General features: G+C 43.6%; 2 protein-coding genes and 1 long non-coding RNA gene across 8 annotated transcripts in view; all 3 read left to right on the forward strand.

The window, feature by feature from the left end:
• LOC118938354 (uncharacterized) overlaps window positions 1-23183 on the forward strand; it is a 63409-nt gene that overhangs the window by 12635 nt on the left and 27591 nt on the right. The gene's annotated exons all lie outside the window — the stretch shown is intronic.
• On the forward strand, window positions 131-4364 carry LOC118937796 (uncharacterized). The gene is made up of 2 exons (XR_005035224.2): window positions 131-2400; window positions 2604-4364. It is a non-coding gene; the product is annotated as an uncharacterized LOC118937796 (long non-coding RNA).
• LOC110485287 (uncharacterized) lies at window positions 6622-21629 on the forward strand. Of its 6 annotated transcripts, none has more exons than XM_090197531.1 (3): window positions 6622-7204; window positions 11068-11245; window positions 11642-14235. In XM_090197531.1, the coding sequence occupies exons 1-3, from the start codon at window positions 7196-7198 to the stop codon at window positions 13357-13359; spliced, it is 1905 nt and encodes a 634-aa protein (XP_090053657.1). In that variant the 5' UTR covers window positions 6622-7195; the 3' UTR covers window positions 13360-14235. The 6 variants fall into 6 exon arrangements, with proteins under 6 accessions (XP_090053657.1, XP_090053659.1, XP_090053656.1 ...); XM_090197533.1 differs by lacking the exon at window positions 11642-14235 and adding an exon at window positions 19736-21629 and having other exon boundaries at window positions 7065-7204; XM_036941947.2 differs by lacking the exons at window positions 6622-7204; window positions 11068-11245; window positions 11642-14235 and adding exons at window positions 15325-15618; window positions 18736-18916; window positions 19736-21368.

Below are 23183 nucleotides of genomic sequence, written 5' to 3' on the forward strand. Positions count from 1 at the left end.
CCGTACAGCCACCGGGATTCTTTATGCGTCACGCTGACAGAAATAAACATCTCTGGGAAGATGAAGGGCAGGTTGTTTGTTTCATGATTAACGACTCATGGTGTAATCGTAACAACATACAAGAACTCAAGTCCTTTTGTTCACCTGACCTAGAATTCCTCACAATCAAATGCCAACCGTGTTATCTCCCAAGATAATTCTCGTCTGTTATTGTCACCGCCGTGTATATCCCCCCCTCAAGCCAATACCACGACGACCCTCAAGGAACTTCACTGGATTCTTTGCAAACTGGAAACGATATATCCTAAGGCTGCATTTATTGTAGCTGGGTATTTTAATTAACAAAGCAAATTTGAGAACAAGGCTCCCTAATTTTATCAGCATATTGATTGTAGCACTCGTGAGGGCAATACACTGGATCACTCCTACTCTATCTTCCACAATGCATACAAGGCCCTCCCCTGCCCTCCGTTCTGCAAATCTGACCACGTCTCCATTTTGCTCCTGCCTTCCTATATGCAGAAACTCAAACAGGATGTATCTCCTGACGAGGACTATTCAATACTGGTCTGACCAAGCGTAACCCACGCTTCAAGATTGTTTTGATCGTGTGGACTGGGACATGTACCAGGTAGCCTCAGAAAATAATATTGATTTATACGCTGATTCGGTGAGTGAGTTTATAAGGAAGTGCATTGGAGATGTTGAACCTACTGTGACTATTAACCTACCCCAACCAGAAACCGTAGATAGATGGCAGCAGGTTCTGAAATTAACACCCGCCAAGCGCCAAATGTGGGTAGATTTTTCATTTGGCGAGTAAATCTCAGAATGTTATCCGCCACACTGGTGGGTAAATGTTTGTACCAAAATAGTAATGCAATCAAATCTGGCATGATGGCTCAAGGGAATTACTCATGTTTGCCAGCCTACCACAGACCGTCTCTAGTGCTTCTAGTTTCACGGCACTGTTTACCACACGGTACATCAGCTACTCGACATCGCTCACTTGCCACGGGTCTGCTGCTAGCTACTGTTCAATAAATAGCTATTATGTGGAGATATTTACCTGGAGTGACCCAACCTTTTGAAACGAAAACCCACTGACGAAAAGGAGGACGAATCACAGGAAGTTTTGTGAGAAATGGTGAAAAGGTTTGGAGATAAAGGTGTTTCAAGAGGCTGGCTACAGTAAGATGCGGAGACTGTGGTGATGAATTGTTCTGTGTGTCACCAGTGTGCTGAAGATAAAAGCAGAAACAACTCATTTGTTATCAGAAATAAAATGATGAAGCTGGAGAACATTTGTGACCATGAACACAGCAATGTCACATTGCCTGCGTGCCGAGTGTCCCAGGCTCAATCAGAGCCTCTCCTCTTGACACCCTCTGTGACGGCAATAATGGCAATGTCAGAGTAGACCAGCACAAAGATGAAGATACTGTTTAGGACTGTACATGCCATTGGCAAGAAGGTGAGACCACTTTCTGACTTTGAGTGGATGTGCGAGTAAGTGAATGTTGTTACTCTTGTAGCTAGACTAGTACTTTTGTCGCTAGATTTTTCAAGTCTATTTAGCAGACGTGGTCCAGTATTGTAGGTTATTTCTCAGTTATTGATAAGCTTTGGTTCACCTCAAAATAGTGTATAAATAACCAAATTATAGGCCTACTGATGATGACACGGATCTCCATGCTTTCCTATGGCTCTGTGACATTCTATTTGAATGTTTGCCTCCAGATGCTGTTTACATTTTGAAGCATTGTGACACAATTTACTTTACCAGCCTTATAGTGTTGACCCTTAAGTAAACAAAGGCTAGAAGGCTAATTTAGCACAATCAACTGATAGCTATATTGGATAACATGATTGTATTTTGAATTATTATTGAATTAATTTGATGTCTTTATTTTTGTGGTTTGGATGACAAAAAAGGAATCGTTGTGGGCTCAACTAATAGAAATGAGAAGCAGGCCAAAGAGTTTATGCACCATATTGCAGAGGTCTTGAAAAAGAAGGGTCAACACTGCAAATATTGACTCTTTGCATCAACTTCATGTAATTGTCAATAAAAGCCTGTGACACTTATGAAATGCTTGTAATTATACTTCAGTATTCCATAGTAACATCTGACAAAAATGTCTAAAGACACTGAAGCAGCAAACTTTGTGGAAATTAATATTTGTGTCATTCTCAAAACTTTTGGCCACGACTGTACACCTTCTACCACACCAGTCCACTGAACAGGGCAAACCTGGTGAACAGCTTCCAGGCTCTTGGGCACACACCGCTGGTGCCCACCAGAATTGGCAGGACCCGATGGGGAAGGACACCTATTGCGTGCACTGGACCTCTTCCTGCGACGGTACCAGGGGCTTGCTTGTCCAGCGTCTGGAACAGGTAGTGGCTCTAGATTGCTATTCTAAGTACTCCAGAAGTCATCATCAATATGCAATCTCCAGTAAATTACAACAAACACGGTTACAATTGGTAACATCATGTTTCAATGCTTTATGTACTGATAAAATGACATATCTAATATAGTTTTTTTTGGACAGCAATTCATTGTCTATTTGTATGTCTTTGTTCTTTATGTATTTCAGATTCAATCTGCTGATACCCAAAATGTCTGAGGTGTCCAGCAGGCCAAGGCCAGGAAATACTACTGTACTGCGAGGGAGGCTGTTGTTATCCACTTCTGTGGCTTCCTGCATGACACTAACACATCCGAGCAACCTGTTCGCCTGTCTGCAGAGGTCCACCATCACCATAGCAACCTGTTCGCCTGTCTGCAGAGGTCCACCATCACCATAGCAACCTGTTCGCCTGTCTGCAGAGGTCCACCATCACCATAGCAACCTGTTCGCCTGTCTGCAGGGGTCCACCATCACCATAGCAACCTGTTCGCCTGTCTGCAGAGGTCCACCATCACCATAGCAACCTGTTCGCCTGTCTGCAGAGGTCCACCATCACCATAGCAACCCGTTCGCCTGTCTGCAGAGGTTGGAGTCATTAATTAAAACTTCTTAGGGATAGCTCCCTTTTTTTCAATTTTCGACTAAATGACATACCCAAATCTAACTGCCTGTAGCAGGGATATGCATATTCTTGGTACCATTTGAAAGGAAACACTTTGAACTTTGTGGAAATGTGAATTGAATGTAGGAGAATATAACACAATAGATCTGTTAGAAGAAAATGCAAAGAAAAAAACAACCTGTTTTTTTCTACCACCATCTTTGAAATGCAAGAGAAAGGTCCCAGTTTTAGCCATCACTCTGGTTGTAATTCCGATGGTGTCCACAAGATGGCAGCAGTGTGTGCGCACAGTTTCAGACGGATAACTTGAAGTATGAGCGTTCTACATGACATTTAGTGTGAAGTCACCCAGGTACATTTGTGCAAATCTAGAAGGAGACGTTTGCATTCATAATACATTTTTTCTGCAAGAATATCGTCAAGTCTGTATACTTTAACTTTGATATAGCTTTTCCATTATTAGTAGCCATATTATAAATTCAACATTTTGCAAAACAACCAGTTTTCATAACTCTGAATATTCTTATAGTTTTTGTCCAAAAGGAAAAGGCAAGCTGTCGCAAAAGTTTAGCACCTACATTTTGTGACAGACAGACACAGGGTTTCCGGATACTCCCGTAATCTAGCTAGCTTTGTTTGACAAAGATACAATTGTAAATGCTGGTGTTCCTAGCTCCAACAGTGCAGTAATATCTAACAATACACCCGTCTAAAAGTAAAATAAAGGAATTATTGACATGTACACACCTGTACAATCACTCTCTCTCTCTCACACACACACCTGTACAATCACTCTCTCACACACACACACACACACCTGTACAATCACTCTCTCACACACACACACACACACTTGGGTAATGCAAGTTATTTTGCTGTTAGGGGAATAACCTGTAGTGTAAGTGTAACAATCTGCTGCTGTATTTTTTTGTGTTATCTGTGATGGTTTTGTTTGTCTTGTTTTAGTTTATTAAATCATCAGCAGGATACAGGAAGAAAGATGTAGGCAAGATAACTGATGACTAACACGTAAAACATAAGCATGCAGTACATACATTATTTTTAGAACATGGAAAGAGTTCTGTCATCGTTATAACCTAACCAAAAGCAGATATCAGCGTTATTGGGTGTAAACAAGCAAAGAACTCAGAATATGAATTTAATGGTGGCAGACGAACTAAGGGGGAGTAACTTTATTTACATATGTGATGTACACAAATACTATGTATGTATAAAAGCAGAGCCAGTGCTAAGAAGGGGCGGCTGTTCCGCGGACCAGCACGGCTCTTAATAACTTGTATTAAAGTCTACATTGAATTCACAAAGTTCTTCTGAGAGTATTATATTTCTGAAACAATTATCCACGACAGCTCCTGATGAGGTGGCGGATGGTCTCCTGAAGGATCTCCTCCCAGACCTGGACTAAAGCATCCGCCAACTCCTGGACAGTCTGTGGTGCAACGTGGCGTTGGTGGATGGAACGAGACATGATGTCCCAGATGTGCTCAATTGGATTCAGGTCTGGGGAACGGGCAGGCCAGTCCATAGCATCAATGCCTTCCTCTTGCAGGAACTGCTGACACACTCCAGCCACATGAGGTCTAGCATTGTCTTGCATTAGGAGGAACCCAGGGCTAACCGCACCAGCATATGGTCTCACAAGGGGTCTGATGATCTCATCTCGGTACCTATTGGCAGTCAGGCTACCTCTGGCGAGTACATGGAGGGCTGTGCGGCCCCCCAAAGAAATGCCACCCCACACCATGACTGACCCACCGCCAAACCGGTCATGCTGGAGGATGTTGCAGGCAGCAGAACGTTCTCCACGGCGTCTCCAGACTCTGTCACGTCTGTCACATGTGCTCAGTGTGAACCTGCTTTCATCTGTGAAGAGCACAGGGCGCCAGTGGCGAATTTGCCAATCTTGGGGTTCTCTGGCAAATGCCAAACGTCCTGCACGGTGTTGGGCTGTCGTAAGCACAACCCCCACCTGTGGACGTCGGGCCCTCATACCACCCTCATGGAGTCTGTTTCTGACCGTTTGAACAGACACATGCACATTTGTGGCCTGCTGGAGGTCGTTTTGCAGGGCTCTGGCAGTGCTCCTCCTGCTCCTCCTTGCACAAAGGCGGAGGTAGCGGTCCTGCTGCTGGGTTGTTGCCCTCCTACGGCCTCCTCCACGTCTCCTGATGTACTGGCCTGTCTCCTGGTAGCGCCTCCATGCTCTGGACACTACGCTGACAGACACAGAACCTTATTGCCACAGCTCGCATTGATGTGCCATCCTGGATGAGCTGCACTACCTGAGCCACTTGTGCGAGTTGTAGACTGTCTCATGCTACCACTAGAGTGAAATCACCGCCAGCATTCAAAAGTGACCAAAACATCAGCCAGGAAGCATAGGAACTGAGAAGTGGTCTGTGGTCACCACCTGCAGAACCACTCCTTTATTGGGGGTGTCTTGGTAATTGCCTATAATTTCCACCTGTTGTCTACTCCATTTGCACAACAGCATGTGAAATGTATTGTCAATCAGTGTTGCTTCCTAAGTGGACAGTTTGATTTCACAGAAGTGTGATTGACTTGGAGTTACATTGTGTTGTTTAAGTGTTCCCTTTATTTTTTTGAGCAGTGTATATAAAGTTCATATTAACTGACTGCTATTATCTCATAGAACAAACGTATAAGATCACCTCAAGCCTGTACTTATCTTATTTTCAGTATTTATTCCAAAACCAAACATTTTCCCCATTGGGATGGATGAACGAGCCAAACGTATCTCATTTCCGAGTTTCAAGACTACAAGCCGGCGAGCTCATATAGCTCGACATCGAAATGATTGGTTGACGGTAAGTGGGGGCGGTACTTCCTGTATAAACACAAACTCCCTTCCTTGACTACTTCCTTCCAGCAGTGTGTATCATGGAGATTCCTAGATGTGAGAAGTGTGCAGGAGGACCTGAGAGAAAGGAATGTGTAGTATTGATGTAAAAAGTTCTGTGTATAAACTGTAGGGATACACATGGTGCTGGAGATCAGATGTGTCCAGTGAGAGAAAGACAGGTTGAGGTTACCAGGATCACAGTAGTGCAGAAGGTGTTGTATGCTGAGGCAGGGAAGAGAGTAGTAGAGGAAGATGGGTCCAGGGTGAAGGATCCTGAGAGAATCCCTTTAATTAGGCTGAAGTCAATAGAGTGATAGGAATAACATGCTTCAGTAAGTTTTGGCCAAGTTCATGGCCATGGTTGTCAACTGTACCACAGTAATAGAATGTAAAACACAGTGGATAGATGTTGTGGTGGCAGCTGTAGAGAAGTACTTGGGTGTATAATATTTTAATGCATATTTACAAGGTGTTTTGAAGGATAATATCCTGTCCTCCCAGGCTTATGGCCTGGTGTTGAATCAGAGGGCCAAAGTAGTGGAATAATGATGAGGTTTTAATGGGTGTAGGGTTATTTGGTTTTTCACAAAGTGTAATGAATTCATACTACAGAATAGTAGGCTGATACACAGCCAACACACTAGGTGGGGAAGTGCACCAATAGTCATTGTTTTGCGGACCGCCATAACACTAAAGAAGAAGAAGACCACTTCCTTCTCAACATCTCTGGATCTGGTCTGTAAAGCGGAAGAATTATAAATCAATCCATTTTTTTTGGTCACATACTTGTGTTTAGCAGATGTTATAGCGGGTGTAGCGAAATGCTTGTAACACACTGACTACTTCGGAGGTTGCATTGCTGTAAATGCTGCATGCTTCGCAGCACGTATAGCTTGTAATTTGGTATTTTTTAGGCTACACTTACTGGGCCTCAGACAATTAAAACTATCTGGACTCCCGAAGAGGACGTTGTTCCAACAGACTCTGGGGTAGAGGTAGACAACAACAGTATTTTTGGTGAATAGGGTGTTGGACGTTTTATTTACTTTAATAGATTCAAATCTTATCCAGGATCTTTCTGAAGTAAGATTAGGCTACATCAGACATATATTTGTCACAACGTTAGTCGAGTGTTGATATTTAAATTAACGTTTGCTCTGGTCTAGCTTTATCTGAACGCGGTAACAAAGAAAGTAACTAGTGTAGGCTAGCTACAGATTTACTGTCACGTTTTTTATTTGAAGAAACGCAGAAGAAAGAACGGCTTCAACGATGGATCGGGTAAGTTATGTCGACTTATTAACAGTTTTCCTACTGTGGTGTATAACATGTCTAGTTTAATCATATTTGATCTTCCATATCCATTCGTTCCATTTGAACAAAATAAATGTAACGGATGTGAAACGGCTAGCTTAGTCAGTGGTGTGTGCGCCAAATAGCGTTTCAATCGGTGACGTCACTTGCTCTGAGACATTGAAGTAGTGGTTCCCCTTGCTCTGCTAGGGCCGCGGCTTTTGTGGGTAACGATGCTTCGTGGGTGTGCAGAGAGTCCCTGGTTCGCGCCCGGGTATGGGCGAGGGGACGGTCTAAAGTTATACTGTTTCATAAACAATGGTGGTAATAAACACGTGGGATATTTTGTCCTTCAGCAAAGTAGCCTACTAGCCTAAAACACACAGATTGATACAAGGCAATGCGCAACGAGCAGGTAAAGTCAGAACCATGGAGAAATAATGAGGGCAAAGTTACAACTTGCAGTAGTGGTGTGTAGGTAAAAATCACTAGGGAAGAAAGCCAGAAAAATAGCTATTTTACATGTTGTGATCATTGCGTTGTTATAACCTGTTAGTTCATATGCCTTGACTCAGCTGAGACAAGAAGACAGTGGCAGAATACATTCAACCAGACCTTTGTTACATCATAAAACTAGAGAGCAACATCTGTCCTGTTAAGTTCACAAAAAATGTTGCATGTAACAGTTACATGACCTTCAGAATGGTCGAGCAAGTGAATGTTTTCTGAATACTAAACAACTATTGATTTAGAGTTACCGCAAGTCGAAAAGGAAACAGGTGCTTCCTCCACTATATCAATCTGGACACCACTGAAGTACATGAAATCAATTCCCAACACGACAGGAAAAGCAAGGTTCTTGGTTTGTAGGATAACCGAAGGAATCACATAGGAGCTGTTACACAGGCGGAACTCTACCTCACTCCATCCAAGTGGTCGTCTAGCCTCACCATCAGCCAGATAGAGTGGACTTTCTGTCCACGGCTTCAAGTTGTATTGTGGGTCTTTAACCTCCTTCCACAGTTTCTCATTGAGCAGTGTGTAGGATGACCCGGTATCCAAGATGGCTCTTCCTGTCCATGGGCCTATGGACAGGGGTAACACCAGTTGGTGCGGTATTAACTGAAAGGAAGGGGATGTCGATGGGGGGGCGTAGGCAGTGACTCTTGGGGTTTCAGCTCTGGTTAAAGCACCCAGAGTAGGATGGTGATTCCTGTGAAAATAGTTAGGTGTGTTGGCCTGTTGTGATTTGTGGTTTCTGGAAGGGTTTACTTGATACGGTCTTGGACATGTAGCTGAAGAATGTCCCTTTTGGCTACATCTCCAACAGAACATGAGAGGGGTCTTGGCTGGAGACTCTGGCTGTTGTTGATAGTCTGTCTTGGGTAACTGTTTGGGTGTCTGTTTCTTTCTCTGGTCATATTGGTGTTGGCATTCTCTGTCCTTCTCAAACTGCTGTCCCAAGCGAACCAGTCCATCGACAGTGGTGACTCGTTCTCGGAGTTGACTGGCTAGTAGTGGGTTGATGTTCTTCAAGATCAATTTAATTACCTCTTCCTCCTCAATGCCAGGTTTCCACCTTCTGCACAGGGAGTGGTAACCGTATGCAAAGTCACAGATACTCTGGTCTTGGCTGTTCAGAGGTGCCAGCTTGGCCCTCAGTGGTCTGAACTGAAGTGGACACCAGAGAAACTCTGTGTAAGGAGTTGTGCCTAATGGAGGCCATGTCCACAGACACGTCATCCAACATTTTAACACAATTAGAGAGTTCTGTCTGCAAGTGGTCTACAGTGTTAACCATGGGAGAAAAAACAGAATTAACGTCCTTGAAGACCTCAGTGTGATGATGTTGCAGGCGCCATTGGAGAGTGGCAGTGAGTTGGTTTTGTTGGTAGTCAAACTGCCTGTCCATGGCACCAGTCATTTCCCGTCTTCCACTCTCACTGAGCTCTGTCAGCATGTGGGTTAGAGTGCTCAGTGAGTTTCTGAATTCCATGGCACTCTGTTGTTGCTCTTCCCTCAGACATTGGAAATTATGGTGGATAAGAGTTTGGAGATGTTGTTGAGTCCGACGAATATCAAGGATGTCACCTTGAAGTTGTAAGACTACAACCTCTGGAGATAAACCAGACAATGGAGGAAGGTTGGGTGTCAGAGGGAGGGCTAGCTCAGTACTTCCACACAGATCCATGTCAATAAGTGAGTAACTGGTTAGACCTCCTGTGGCCTAGACCGAGCATTCAGATTCCTAGGGCTCTGGCCCAAATCAACTCCATTATCTCCATTCACATTATGATTTGTATTGTCAGCTTGATGGTCAGAATGGCCCTGTGTATTCCCATTGACAGGTATGACATGGATGAGCACATTATCTTGGGGTGAATCCATTGTTTTAATTCCACACAAAAGATTTGCTTTGGTTAGTTCTCAATGTTGAGCTGTCCCATCTGGGGTGCCATTTTTTATGTAACGGTTTTGACTTGAGGTTATTATTTATAGGGGTGCCAGGTAGGTTGTGCCTACCAGAGAAAACATTGGTTTCTCCTTTTGGTTTGGGAGGGAATGAGTCCCATCTGGTCCGTCAAGTCTACACCCAATACAAAGGACTTATGTTAAAGTCATGGAAATCAACTTTTCATAAACCCTTAAAACATTGGAAAGAACTTCAAAAAACAACTATATTCTTTTGCGTGGGTTGTATTAGCAACACCAATGATTACACACACACATATAATAATATCACAATGAGTTCTGGTTCCTCCAGAAATGTCCTGTACCTCGGGCGTAAAGAGTCCAGCCCGGTAAAGGAGTTCAGGGAACTCCCGTGACCTTAGTCACGCGATGTTTGTCCGTTCATTCAAGTGTAGCGTAAACCCAGTATTAATCATACAATCAATATAACAATTATTTTACCACAGAACTTTAAAGCGTATCAACTCTTACTAAGTCCTCAACTACAACTAACTACATAAATCATCACAGTATACCTCACATCAAAACAAATGAAATACCGTATACAAAAAGGTTGTAGTCAGTCGGTCAGTCAGACAATCCAATCCGCCAACAGATCTCCAGCGGACAAAGGCCACGAAAAACGGAGAGGTGTAGTCCACGGACACAAAGAGTGGATCCGATCCTGGGTAAACTCTATTAGGCTACAAAACACACGTTTAACCGCAACAAAACAACCGGAATAGAGAAGCTTCAGAACTGAGGGTTGAACACATCCTCATTCACGTCTCCATCACAACCCCACTTTTGCGCAGCTGATGCTGGCTATTTAATTGGCAATTAAAGGGAAAGCACCCTATTGGAAGGAGAAGCACTGAGACGGTTCAGAAAAATTCAGGGCCGTCACAACATGCCACAATACCCCCATATCTGATGGTTTCTTCTATGTATGTACTGTATATGGATACTGAAACTATGAGACTGACATTTTTCTCAACATTCTCCAAGTGGGATAACTAGCAGCAGTAGTTCTGGTGTTTAGGTTTTTCATCACTGGTTATTTGAACAACATGATTTAGCAGGTGTTACCATCTTTCACATGTTGGAAGGGGAGGCGACATCTACATCTTGAAAGAGGGGGTGGAACTTTTCGTTTCTGTTCTGCTCTTTGTTCTACCATCAAGTTTTATACGTTTTTAAATTTTGTAAAAAATATTCCAATTCTATTTAGAAACATTTGCCAAAGTGAAATATACAAGACATTTGTGGAAAGTAGTGAACGGTTACACACTTCAGGAGAAAGGAGGTATTATAAGGATGCACCAATCAATCAGAGATTTAGACTAATCAAATGTTTGGTCTAATGATATTCTATGTACAATACTTCCTGTGGTCACCAGGACAGAGCTAGTCCGTCCCCCTCCACCCTGCCGGAGTCCCCTGGTCACAACTCTCCTGGTAGCGCCTTACTGCTGGATCTGAAGAGGATTTCTGTGCTGCTGGTCGACTGCAGGAAAACACCAGGGCAGAGTGGAACTGTGAGAGAAGGACACGAGGAGGGAGATCTGATTTCATCAAGTAAGAACAATGGGGGGGGGGGGGGGGGGACACAATCTGCTTCTGCAACTTCTGTTAATTGATTGATAAACAGTAAACACTCAGTGGCCTGTAAATTGTCGATCCAGTTTTGTGAATGGAGGTGTTCCTGATAAACTGACCATAGTGTATTTATTGAAGAGGGAGGCAGTTAGCCTAGTGGTTAAGGCCAGTAATCGCAAGGTTGCTGGTTTGAATCTCTGAGCCAACAAGGTAAAACCATCTGTCTGCTCTTGGGCAGGGTACTTAACCCTGATTGCTCCTGTAAGTCGCTTTGGATAAGAGCGTCTGCTAAATAACAAATACTTTTTACAAAAATAATACTATTTATAGACCTGTATTTCCAAAACCTAGTTATTCAATGTCTTTGTTTCACAGGGGACATACACTGTTGTTCTCTCAGCGGGAGGGGCTTATCATCTGGGGAGCCTCAACAACATCCTGTTGCTGACGAGACAGAGAAGAGTCTCTCCAGATTAGAACACCCCACGAAACACCAGCAGGGACATACAGGGAAGAAACCTCACCACTGCTGCTCTGACTGTGGGAAGAGTTTCACAAGCCAGAGTGGCTTCATTATTCACTGTGATCAGTGTGGGAAGAGTTTTGCTGCATCTAACACCTTCAAATCTAATGTAAGAATTCATACAGGGGAGAAGCCTTACCCCTGCCTTGATTGTGGGAAAAGCTTTGTTAGTGCAGGAGCCTTAACTGTACACCAGCGTGTACACACAGGAGAGAAACCTTATAGCTGTGATCAGTGTGGGAAGAGCTTCAATCATTCAGGCAACCTGACTACACACCAGCGAACACACACAGGAGAGAAGCCTTATAGTTGTGATCAGTGTGGGAAGAGCTTTGCTGTATCAGAAACACTAACTAGACACCAGCGAATACACACTGGAGAGAAGCCTTATAACTGTGGTCAATGTGGAAAGAGCTTTGCTGGAGTTTCCTCCCTGACTGCACACCAGCAAACTCACACTGGAGAGAAGCCTTATAGCTGTGGTCAGTGTGGGAAGAGCTTTGCTGCAGCTTCCGCCCTGATTATACACCAGCGAACACACACAGGAGAGAAACCTTATAGCTGTGATCAGTGTGGAAAGAGCTTCAAACATTCAGGCAGCCTGACTACACACAAGCGAACACACACAGGAGAGAAGCCTTATAGTTGTGATCAGTGTGGGAAGAGCTTTGCTGTATCAGATAGACTAACTAGACACCAGCGAATACACACTGGAGAGAAGCCTTATAACTGTGGTCAGTGTGGAAAGAGCTTTGCTGGAGTTTCCTCCCTGACTGCACACCAGCAAACTCACACTGGAGAAAAGCCTTACAGCTGTGGTCAGTGTGGGAAGAGCTTTGTTATAGTTTCCTCCCTGACTACACACCAGCGAACTCACACTGGAGAAAAGCCTTACAGCTGTGGTCAGTGTGGGAAGAGCTTTGCTGTAGCTTCCACCCTGATTACACACCAGCGAACTCACTCTGGAGTGAAGCCTTATAGCTGTGATCAGTGTGGGAAGAGCTTTGCTGTATCAGAAAAACTAACTAGACACCAGCGGATACACACAGGAGAGAAACCTTATAGATGTGATCATTGTGGAAAGAGCTTTGCTCAATCAGAAAAACTAACTAGACACCAGCGGATACACACTGGAGAGAAGCCTTATACCTGTGATCATTGTGGAAAGAGCTTTGCTCAATCAGATAACCTGTATTCACACCAGCGGATACACACTGGAGAGAAGCCTTATAGCTGTTATCAGTGTGGGAAGAGCTTTGCTCTAGCTTCCACCCTGACTACACACCACAGAACACACACTGGAGAGAAGCCGTATAGCTGTTATCAGTGTGGGAAGAGCTTTGCTCTAGCTTCCCACCTGACTGCACACCACAGAACACACACTGGAGAGAAGCCGTATAGCTGTGATCAGTGTGGAAAGAGCTTTGCTGTATTTTCCTCCCTGTCTACACACCAGCGAACACACACTGGAGAGAAGCCTTATAGCTGTGATCAGTGTGGAAAGAGCTTTGCTGCAGGTTCCACCCTGACTAGACACCAGCGAACACACACAGGAGAGAAATCTTATTAGCTGTGATCATTGTGGAAAGAGCTTTAATCAGTCAGGAGCCCTGAAATCACACAAGCAAACACACACTGGTGAGAAAGAAGCCTTATAGCTGTGATCAGTGTGAGAAGCGTTTCAGTCAGTTATGGACCCTTTATTCACACCAGTGAAGCTCTGTTTATTTTGGGCCTTATAGCTGTGTTTCATCTCCCTTCCTTCTGGCACCGGTTCCAGATCCCTAAATAAAAGGATCAAATCAAATGTATTTCTATAGCCCTTCTTACATCAGCTGATATCTCAAAGTGCTGTACAGAAACCCAGCCTAAAACCCCAAACAGCAAGCAATGCAGGATCAGTAGAAAACATCTAGTGAACAGTCATATCCATCTCCCATTCTTAAACAGTTGACTTAGTCTGATCACCATGGTAACCTCTGTGCAGCATAATATGCAGCTCTGATCTAGGATCAGGTCTCCCCTGTGTCTATGTAATATCACACATTGATCTAAATGGATAAATGTTATCATAGGAAATGTTATAGGGAACTTGTGTGTGTGTGTGTGGGGGGGGGTTGATAATTTTGTATCTTCTTTCATGTACTCATGATAATACTATTATTATTAAATGTCATTATGTAGAATAATATTTCAACAATAGGTGTATATTCATGTATTCAATTGATCAATACATTCAATCCAATTATCTTCTAAACAAGAAGTTATCACTTAAATGGTGTATTTTATATATCTAAATTGATTAAAATGATCCTAAATCTAATCCATAATATATTGGATAATTATTTCCATGAGTTCAAGACAAGATCTATGTATACTGTGTCTTGTAACAACGGTTAATGTAATAACTTTTAGATTTATAACGTAATAAAGCTGGTAAATGTAATATCTTGTTGGTTAATATGATAAAATGTTGTCTAAGTTATTGGTATCAGGTAACAATTTTTTTTAATGAATAACGTAATAACTTAAACCGATCATGTAATAACACCTAAACCAATGTGTTACTTCACCAATGTTAATGCACATACCACCCTCCACCAATAACAAACCCACACACACAAACCTATGCTCTTGTACTCTTACACAAACAAGCACACAGTTATAGACACATACATTGATAAAAAAATAAATAATGAAATAACAATTCATCGGTAGTTCTTATATTCAATGGGGCGGCAGGGTAGCCTAGTGGTTAGAGCGTTGGACTAGTAACCGGAAGGTTGCAAGTTCAAACCCCCGAGCTGAGAAGGTACAAATCTGTCTAACTGCCCCTGAGCAGGCAGTTAACCCACTGTTCCTAGGCTGTCATTGAAAATAACAATTTGTTCTTAACTGGTGGTTAAATAAAGGAAAAAAATAAATGAGACAGGGGAGGAGGATTGGGAAACTGCAAATAACAATAATCTGAACTCCGCCTAGCAGAAACATCTTTGTATTAGCAACTTTTAATGATTAGTTTATATTGTGTTAAAGTTAAGGGATGTCACCCTGCGAGGGGTGAACCATAGTAGGGGATATAAAGAGAACACCATCTTAAGAACTGAGTGTCTTGTTTGTAAATTGCTGTAAGTGTAAACTCCGGGTTGCAAACCATATTAAACAAACTAACCTCTGATTTCTGTGGTCACTTGTGGTCTGTGGTCACGCCCTATAAAGGAATCTAGCCATGAGCTCATTTGAAAGACAACAGCAAAGAATTTCTCTAACCAAGCTGTTTTTGTTGTTTCTATAAATACCTTAGATTTGTGATTTTAGATTTTATTTGCAAATATAAAAACAATACAACCACACGTGGACATAATGCATTCACTATCATTCAGGATGATTCTAAAACAGTGAAACATGTACAGTTTAAATAGATTAATGATATAATACAAAAGTATTTTCTAGCATAATGACTCCCTAAACCGCCTCACCCACTTGAAGAGAGGTGTTGATGACTATGTACAGTAGGTGGCGGCACCTTTTAAACACCACAGAAGAAGCCGGAAAGCATCAACAGGAAGTACTTTGTTACCATCCTCTGTCGAGTTTTCAAACCAAACACATTTCCACAGGCTTTGCAGGATGTTTCTAATGTAAGATTAGTCTAAATGAGACGTTCATTTGTCACAACTTAAATGTAGTTTTCATATTTATAAAGTTGTGGTCGAGCTTTTCTTTATCTGAACGCTGTGACTAAGAAAGTAACTGTAGCATACACATTTAGTGTCGTTGTTTATTTTTTATAAAGAATACAGTAACGTCAGCTTCCACGATGGACCGGGTAAGTTTGGTTGACTTTTATTAATAGTATACCTATGGTGGTGTTTTAAATGTCTATGTCCAGTTTTCACGTGTGATCTTCCACATCCATGAGTTCGATTTGAACAGCAGGAGAAAAGAAACCATGGTGGTAATTTCAGCCAAGTAGCCTACTAGCTCATCGCACACAGATGGATGATACAAGGCAATGCGCAACAAGCAGGTCAAGTCAGAACCAGGGAGAAATAATTAGGCATCGCCTACACCAATTATGTATCGGTTAACTTCTTTGAACACCTCAAATTGTTTCTTCAGATGTCAGTTCGATCACACAGGGTTTATACACTAATTTGTTGCGCCCAAATAAAGAAAACGACCATTAAAAATAGGTGATTTCTGTTGCTAGGCTACCAGTTACGGTGCTGTTAGCTTGTGTTTGCGCGCGTCTTTATGCGGAAGTAACACAACAATGATAGCCAGTGTCGACGAATGATATGGAGTTAATTTTAGTCAAATTCTTGAGCATATCCTCCGCGCAAATAAGCATCAGAAATTGTCCTTATTTAGCATATCAAGACCCTGAATTGGACCTCAGTCTAGAGCTTAAAATATACAATGTAGGCCTACTGTCATTATTTGTCGTCCTATTGAGAAAATAAGATGTCCACATAGGCCTATCACAGGATATTGAGTGATTCCATATCCGCCCATAGGAAATGTCCATGTGTGATATTCAGAGTCATCACAATATCATATGTCTAAAAGAAAATAGTTTTGATATATCGTTTTTTACATTAGAACTTGAAAAAACATTGGAACAAAGACATCTGGATTGTTTTGAAACAGTTGAAGTCGGAAGTTTACATCCACCTTATCCAAATACATTTGAACTCAGTCTTTCACAATTCCTGACATTTAATCCCAGTAAAAATTCCCAGTTTTAGGTCAGTTAGGATCACCACTTTATTTAAGAATGTGAAATTTCAGAATAATAGTAGAGAGAATGATTTATCAGCTTTTATTTATTTAATCACATTCCCAGTGGGTCAGAAGTTTACATACCCTCAATTAGTATTTGGTAGCATTGCCTTTAACTTGTTTAACGTGGGTCAAACGTTTCAGGTAGCCTTCCACAAGCTTCCCACAATAAGTTGAGTGAATTTTGGCCCATTCCACCTGACAGAGCTGGTGTAACTGAATCAGGTTTGTTGGCCTCCTTGCTCGCACACACTTTTTCAGTTCTGCCCACAAATTTTCTATAGGATTGAGGTCAGCGCTTTGTGATGGCCACTCCAATACCTTGACTTGTTGTCCTTAAGCTATTTTGCCACAACTTTGGAAGTATGCTTGGGGTCATTGTCCATTTGGAAGACCCATTTGCGACCAAGCTTTAACTTCCTGACTGATCAAATCAAATGTATTTATATAGCCCTTCGTACATCAGCTGATATCTCAAAGTGCTGTACAGAAACCCAGCCTAAAACCCAAAAAACAGCAAGCAATGCAGGTGTAGAAGCACGGTGGCTAGGAAAAACTCCCTAGAAAGTCCAAAACCTAGGAAGAAACCTAGAGAGGAACCAGGCTATGTGGGGTGGCCAGTCCTCTTCTGGCTGTGCCGGGTGGAGATTATAACAGAACATGGCCAAGATGTTCAAATGTTCATAAATGACCAGCACGGTCGAATAATAATAAGGCAGAACAGTTGAAACTGGAGCAGCAGCACGGTCAGGTGGACTGGGGACAGCAAGGAGTCATCATGTCAGGTATTCCTGGGGCATGGTCCTAGGGCTCAGGTCCTCCGAGAGAGAGAAAGAAAGAGAGAATTAGAGAGAGCATATGTGGGATGGCCAGTCCTCTTCTGGCTGTGCCGGGTGGAGATTATAACAGAACATGGCCAAGATGTTCAAATGTTCATAAATGACCAGCATGGTCGAATAATAATAAGGCAGAACAGTTTAAACTGGAGCAGCAGCACGGTCAGGTGGACTGGGGACAGCAAGGAGTCATCATGTCAGGTATTCCTGGGGCATGGTCCTAGGGCTCAGGTCCTCCGAGAGAGAGAAAGAAAGAGAGAATTAGAGAGAGCATATGTGGGATGGCCAGTCCTCTTCTGGCTGTGCCGGGTGGAGATTATAACAGAACATGGCCAAGATGTTCAAATGTTCATAAATGACCAGCATGGTCGAATAATAATAAGGCAGAACAGTTGAAACTGGAGCAGCAGCACGGCCAGGTGGACTGGGGACAGCAAGGAGTCATCATGTCAGGTAGTCCTGGGGCATGGTCCTAGGGCTCAGGTCCTCTGAGAGAGAGAAAGAAAGAGAGAAGGAGAGAATTAGAGAACGCACACTTAGATTCACACAGGACACCGAATAGGACAGGAGAAGTACTCCAGATATAACAAACTGACCCTAGCCCCCCCCGACACATAAACTACTGCAGCATAAATACTGGAGGCTGAGACAAGAGGGGTCAGGAGACACTGTGGCCCCATCCGAGGACACCCCCGGACAGGGCCATACAGGAAGGATATAACCCCCGATATAACCCCCTTGTCCCCGAGCTGACAAGGTAAAAATCTGTTGTTCTGCCCCTGAACAAGGCAGTTAACCCACTGTTCTTAGGCCGTCATTGAAACTAAAAATGTGTTCTTAACTGACTTGCCTAGTTAAATAAAGGTTAAGAAAATACATCATAATGAGCAGCAGTAGGTCAGGTGTTTAGGTTTTCCTCTGGTTATTTTGACAAATCACGATTTGGCAGGTGTTGGCGTCCTCCTCGTTTCATCAACTCTCCTAAAACGTATTAACCCAGAACTGAATAGAGCGGCTGACCAATTACGTGAGACATTAGTTCTGGGTTAACCAAGACTAACTCAGTGGTGAACGATGTGTTCAACTCCAATGAACGCTCAATCAAAGGTTCTGAACATAAGACAGAGGGGCATTACAAGGACCACTTCCATTTTGAAAAAGTGATTAGGGAAAAAAATGGTACATTTGTGGAAAGTAGTGAACGGTTGGTTACACACTTCAGGAGAAAGGAGGTATTATAAGGATGCACCAGTCAGATATAGAATACAATAATCAAATGTTTCGTCTGATGATGTTCTATGTACAATACTTCCTGTGGTCTCCAGGACAGAGCTAGCCCGTCCCCCTCCACCCTGCCGGAGTCCCCTGGTCACAACTCTCCTGGTAACGCCTTACTGCTGGATCTGAAGAGGGTGTCTGTGTGGCTGGTCGACTGCAGGAAAACACCAGGGCAGAGTGGAACTGTGAGAGAAGGACACGAGGAGGAGGGAGATTTGATTTCATCAAGTAAGAACAATGGGGTGTGTGGATGAAACTACAATCTGATTCTGCAACTTCTGTTAATTCATTGATAAACAATATATACTCAGTTTATTAGGTACACCAATCTAGTACCGGATCGGGTCAGCCTTTGCCTCCAAAACAGCCTGAATTATCCGGAGCCTGGATTCTACAAGGTGTCTTAAAAACGTACCACGGGGATGTTGGTTCATGCTGACGCAATGGCAACACGCAGTTGCTGCAGACTGCTGCTAATTCATCCTGTCAACAGCCCGTTCCATCTCATCCCAAAGATACTCTATTGGGTTTGGTCAGCAACAATGTTCAGATACACTGTGCCGTTATTTGTCTGTTTGTGGCCCGCCTGTCAGCTTGCACGATTCTTGCCATTCTCCTGCGACCTCTTTTGTCAATGAGCTGTTTTCACCAACAGGACTGCTGCTGACTGGATGTTTGCTTTTTTGAGGCACCATTCTTGGTAAACGCTGGACACTGTCGTGTGTGAAAAGTCCAGGAGAGTGTCTGTTTCTGAGATTCTGGATCCGGCGCGCCTGGCACCGGCGATCATACCTCGCTCAGTCGCTTAGGTCACTTGTTTTACCCATTCTGATGTTCAATCAAACAGGAACTTAATGTCTCTGCCTGTCTGTCTGCTTTATATAGCAAGCCATAGCCACGTGACTCACTGTCTGTAGGAGTGACCTATTTTCATGAACTGGGGAGTGTACCTAATAAACTGTCCACTGAGTGTATAATGATATATTGTTGATGTTTGTTTATGGACCCATATTTCCAAAACTTAGTTATTCAATGTCTGTTTCACAGGGGACTCTCCTAACCGTCGCTCTCTCAGCGGGAGGGACTTATCATCTGGGGAGCTTCAACAACAACATGTTGCTGACGAGGCAGAGAAGAGTGTCTCCCAATCAGAACACCTCAAACACCAGCACAGACGTACAGGGAAGAAATCTCACCACAGCTGCTCTGACTGTGGGAAGAGTTTCACTACACGGAGGTCCTTCATAATTCACCTGCGTATTCACACCGGAGAGAAGCCTTATCGCTGTTGTCAGTGTGGGAAGAGCTTTGCTCGGTCTGGACAGCTGACTACACACCGGGTAACACACACTGGAGAGAAGCCTTATAGCTGTGGTCAGTGTGGAAAGAGCTTCAATCAGCCAGGCAACCTGACAGCACACCAGGTAACACACACGGGAGAGAAGCCTTACAGCTGTGATCAGTGTGGGAAGAGCTTCAATCACTCAGGCAACCTGACAGCACACCAGGTAACACACACTGGAGAGAAGCCTTATAGCTGTGATCAGTGTGGGAAGAGCTTTGCTCGGTCTGGACAGCTGACTACACACCGGGTAACACACACTGGAGAGAAGCCTTATAGCTGTGGTCAGTGTGGAAAGAGCTTCAATCAGTCAGGCAACCTGACAGCACACCAGGTAACACACACGGGAGAGAAGCCTTACAGCTGTGATCAGTGTGGGAAGAGCTTCAATCACTCAGGCAACCTGACAGCACACCAGGTAACACACACGGGAGAGAAGCCTTACAGCTGTGATCAATGTGGGAAGAGGTTTGCTCAAGCTTCCAACCTAACTAGACACCAGGTAACACACACAGAAGAGAAGCCTTACAGCTGTGATCAATGTGGGAAGAGGTTTGCTCAAGCTTCCAACCTAACTAGACACCAGGTAACACACACCGAAGAAAAGCCTTACAGCTGTGATCAATGTGGGAAGAGTTTTGCTACATATTACACCTTCAAATATCATCTGAGAATTCATACAGGGGAGAAGCCTTACCCCTGTCTTGATTGTGGGAAACACTTTGCTAGTGCAGGATCCCTAACCATACACCAGAGTGTACACACAGGAGAGAAGCCTTATAGCTGTGATCAGTGTGGGAAGAGCTTTGCTGTAGCTTCCACCTTGAATAAACACCAGCGCATTCACACTGGAGAGAAGCCATATAGCTGTAATCTGTGTGGAAAGAGCTTTGCTGTGGTTTCCACCTTGAATAAACATCAGCGCATACACACTGGAGAGAAGCCATATAGCTGTGATCAGTGTGGGAAGAGCTTTGCTCAATCAGATAAACTAACTATACACCAGCGAACACACACAGGAGAGAAGCCTTATAGCTGTGATCAGTGTGGAAAGAGCTTTGCTCGAGCTTCCACCCTGACTAAACACCAGCGAACACACACTGGAGAGAAGCCTTATAGCTGTGATCAGTGTGGAAAGAGCTTTGCTGAGTTAGGGACCCTGAATTCACACCAGCGAACACACACTAGAGAGAAACCCTATGTCTGTCTATGTGGAAAGAGTTTTACTCATTTAGGGCAAATTAAAAAACACCAGAAATCAAAAACGTGCCATATTTCATCTCCATCCTATACCTGACATCAGTTATAGATCCCTAAATTAAAGGCTCTATAGAAAACATATCCATCTCCCATTCTTAAACAGGGTCTCCCCTGTGTCTTTGTAATATCACACATTGGGATCTAAATGGATAAATGTTATCATAGAAAATGTCATATTGTGTGTGTGGGGGGGGGGGGGGGGGGGATATTGATAATTGTATCGTCGTTCATATACTCATGATACTATTATTACATCTCATTATGTAGAATGTTTCAACAATAGGTGTATATTCATGTATTCAATTAATCAATAAATCCAATCCAATATCTTATAAACAAGAGTTCACTTTAATGTTATAGTTTTCTTGTGTGAGCAAGATGGTGCCAACAGAAAGGGTCGCCTCTCTTCTAGTCCAGCCGGGAAGAACTATTGGATATCAGAGTTACGTCAACTTACCAACAATTCGACCAGGAATACAACTTTCCCGATGTGGATCCTTTGTTCGCACCACCACCCAGGGCATTCGATCTGATTCCAGAGGCCGACCCAAAACAACGTCACCGCAGAAGTGGTAGACGGAGCGGCCTTCTGGTCAGAATTCGGTGGTGTGCACACCACCCACAGCTTCCGAGTATATTACTCACTAAAGTCCAGTCTCTAGATAACAAGGTAGACACAATTAGGGCAAGGGTTGCTTTCCAGAGAGACATCAGGGACTGTAACATACTCGGTTTCACGGAAACATGGCTCTCTCGGGATATGTTGTCGGAGTCCGTACAGCCACCGGGATTCTTTATGCGTCACGCTAACAGAAATAAACATCTCTGGGAAGATGAAGGGCAGGTTGGTTGTTTCATGATTAACGACTCATGGTGTAATCGTAACAACATACAAGAACTCAAGTCCGTTTGTTCAGCTGACCTAGAATTCCTCACAATCAAATGCCAACCGTATTATCTCCCAAGATAATTCTTGTCTGTTATTGTCACCTCCATGTATATCCCCCCTCAAGCCGATACCACGACGACCCTCAAGGAACTTCACTGGATTCTTTGCAAACTGGAAACGATATATCCTAAGGCTGCATTTATTGTAGCTGTGTATTTCAATTAACAAAGCAAATTTGAGAACACGGCTACCTAAATTCTATCAGCATATTGATTGTAGCACTCGTGAGGGCAATACACTGGATCACTGCTACTCTAACTTCCGCGATGCATACAAGGCCCTCCCCTGCCCTCCGTTCGGCAAATCTGACCACGACTCCATTTTGCTCCTGCCTTCCTAAAGGCAGAAACTCAAACAGGATGTATCTCCTGACGAGGACTATTCAACGCTGGTCTGACCAAGCGTAACTCATGCTTCAACATTGTTTTGATCGTGTGGACTGGGACATGTACCAGGTAGCCTCAGAAAATAATATTGATTTATACGCTGATTCGGTGAGTGAGTTTATAAGGTTCGCGCCCAGGCTCTGTCGTAACCGGCCGCGACCGGGAGGTCCGTGGGGCGACGCACAATTGGCCTAGCGTCGTCCGGGTTAGGGAGGGCTTGGTCGGTAGGGATGTCCTTGTCTCATCGCGCACCAGCAACTCCTGTGGGCCGGGCGAAGTGCGCGCTAACCAAGGTTGCCAGGTGAACGGTGTATCCTCCGGTGCGGCTGGCTTCCGGGTTGGAGGCGCGCTGTGTTAAGAAGCAGTGCGGCTGGTTGGGTTGTGTATCGGAGGACGCATGACTTTCAACCTTCGTCTCTCCCGAGCCCGTACGGGAGTTGTAGCGAAATTGGGGAGAAAAAAGGGGTAAAATAAAAAAATAAAAAATAAAAAAAACATAATAATACCGCCCCGATAGGTCCACAGACGATACAGACGATACTATCACACCGCTCTGTC

Source organism: Oncorhynchus mykiss, chromosome 13 (genome assembly GCF_057628025.1).
Source record: "Oncorhynchus mykiss isolate SJ-2025 chromosome 13, ASM5762802v1, whole genome shotgun sequence".
NCBI lineage: Eukaryota > Metazoa > Chordata > Actinopteri > Salmoniformes > Salmonidae > Oncorhynchus > Oncorhynchus mykiss.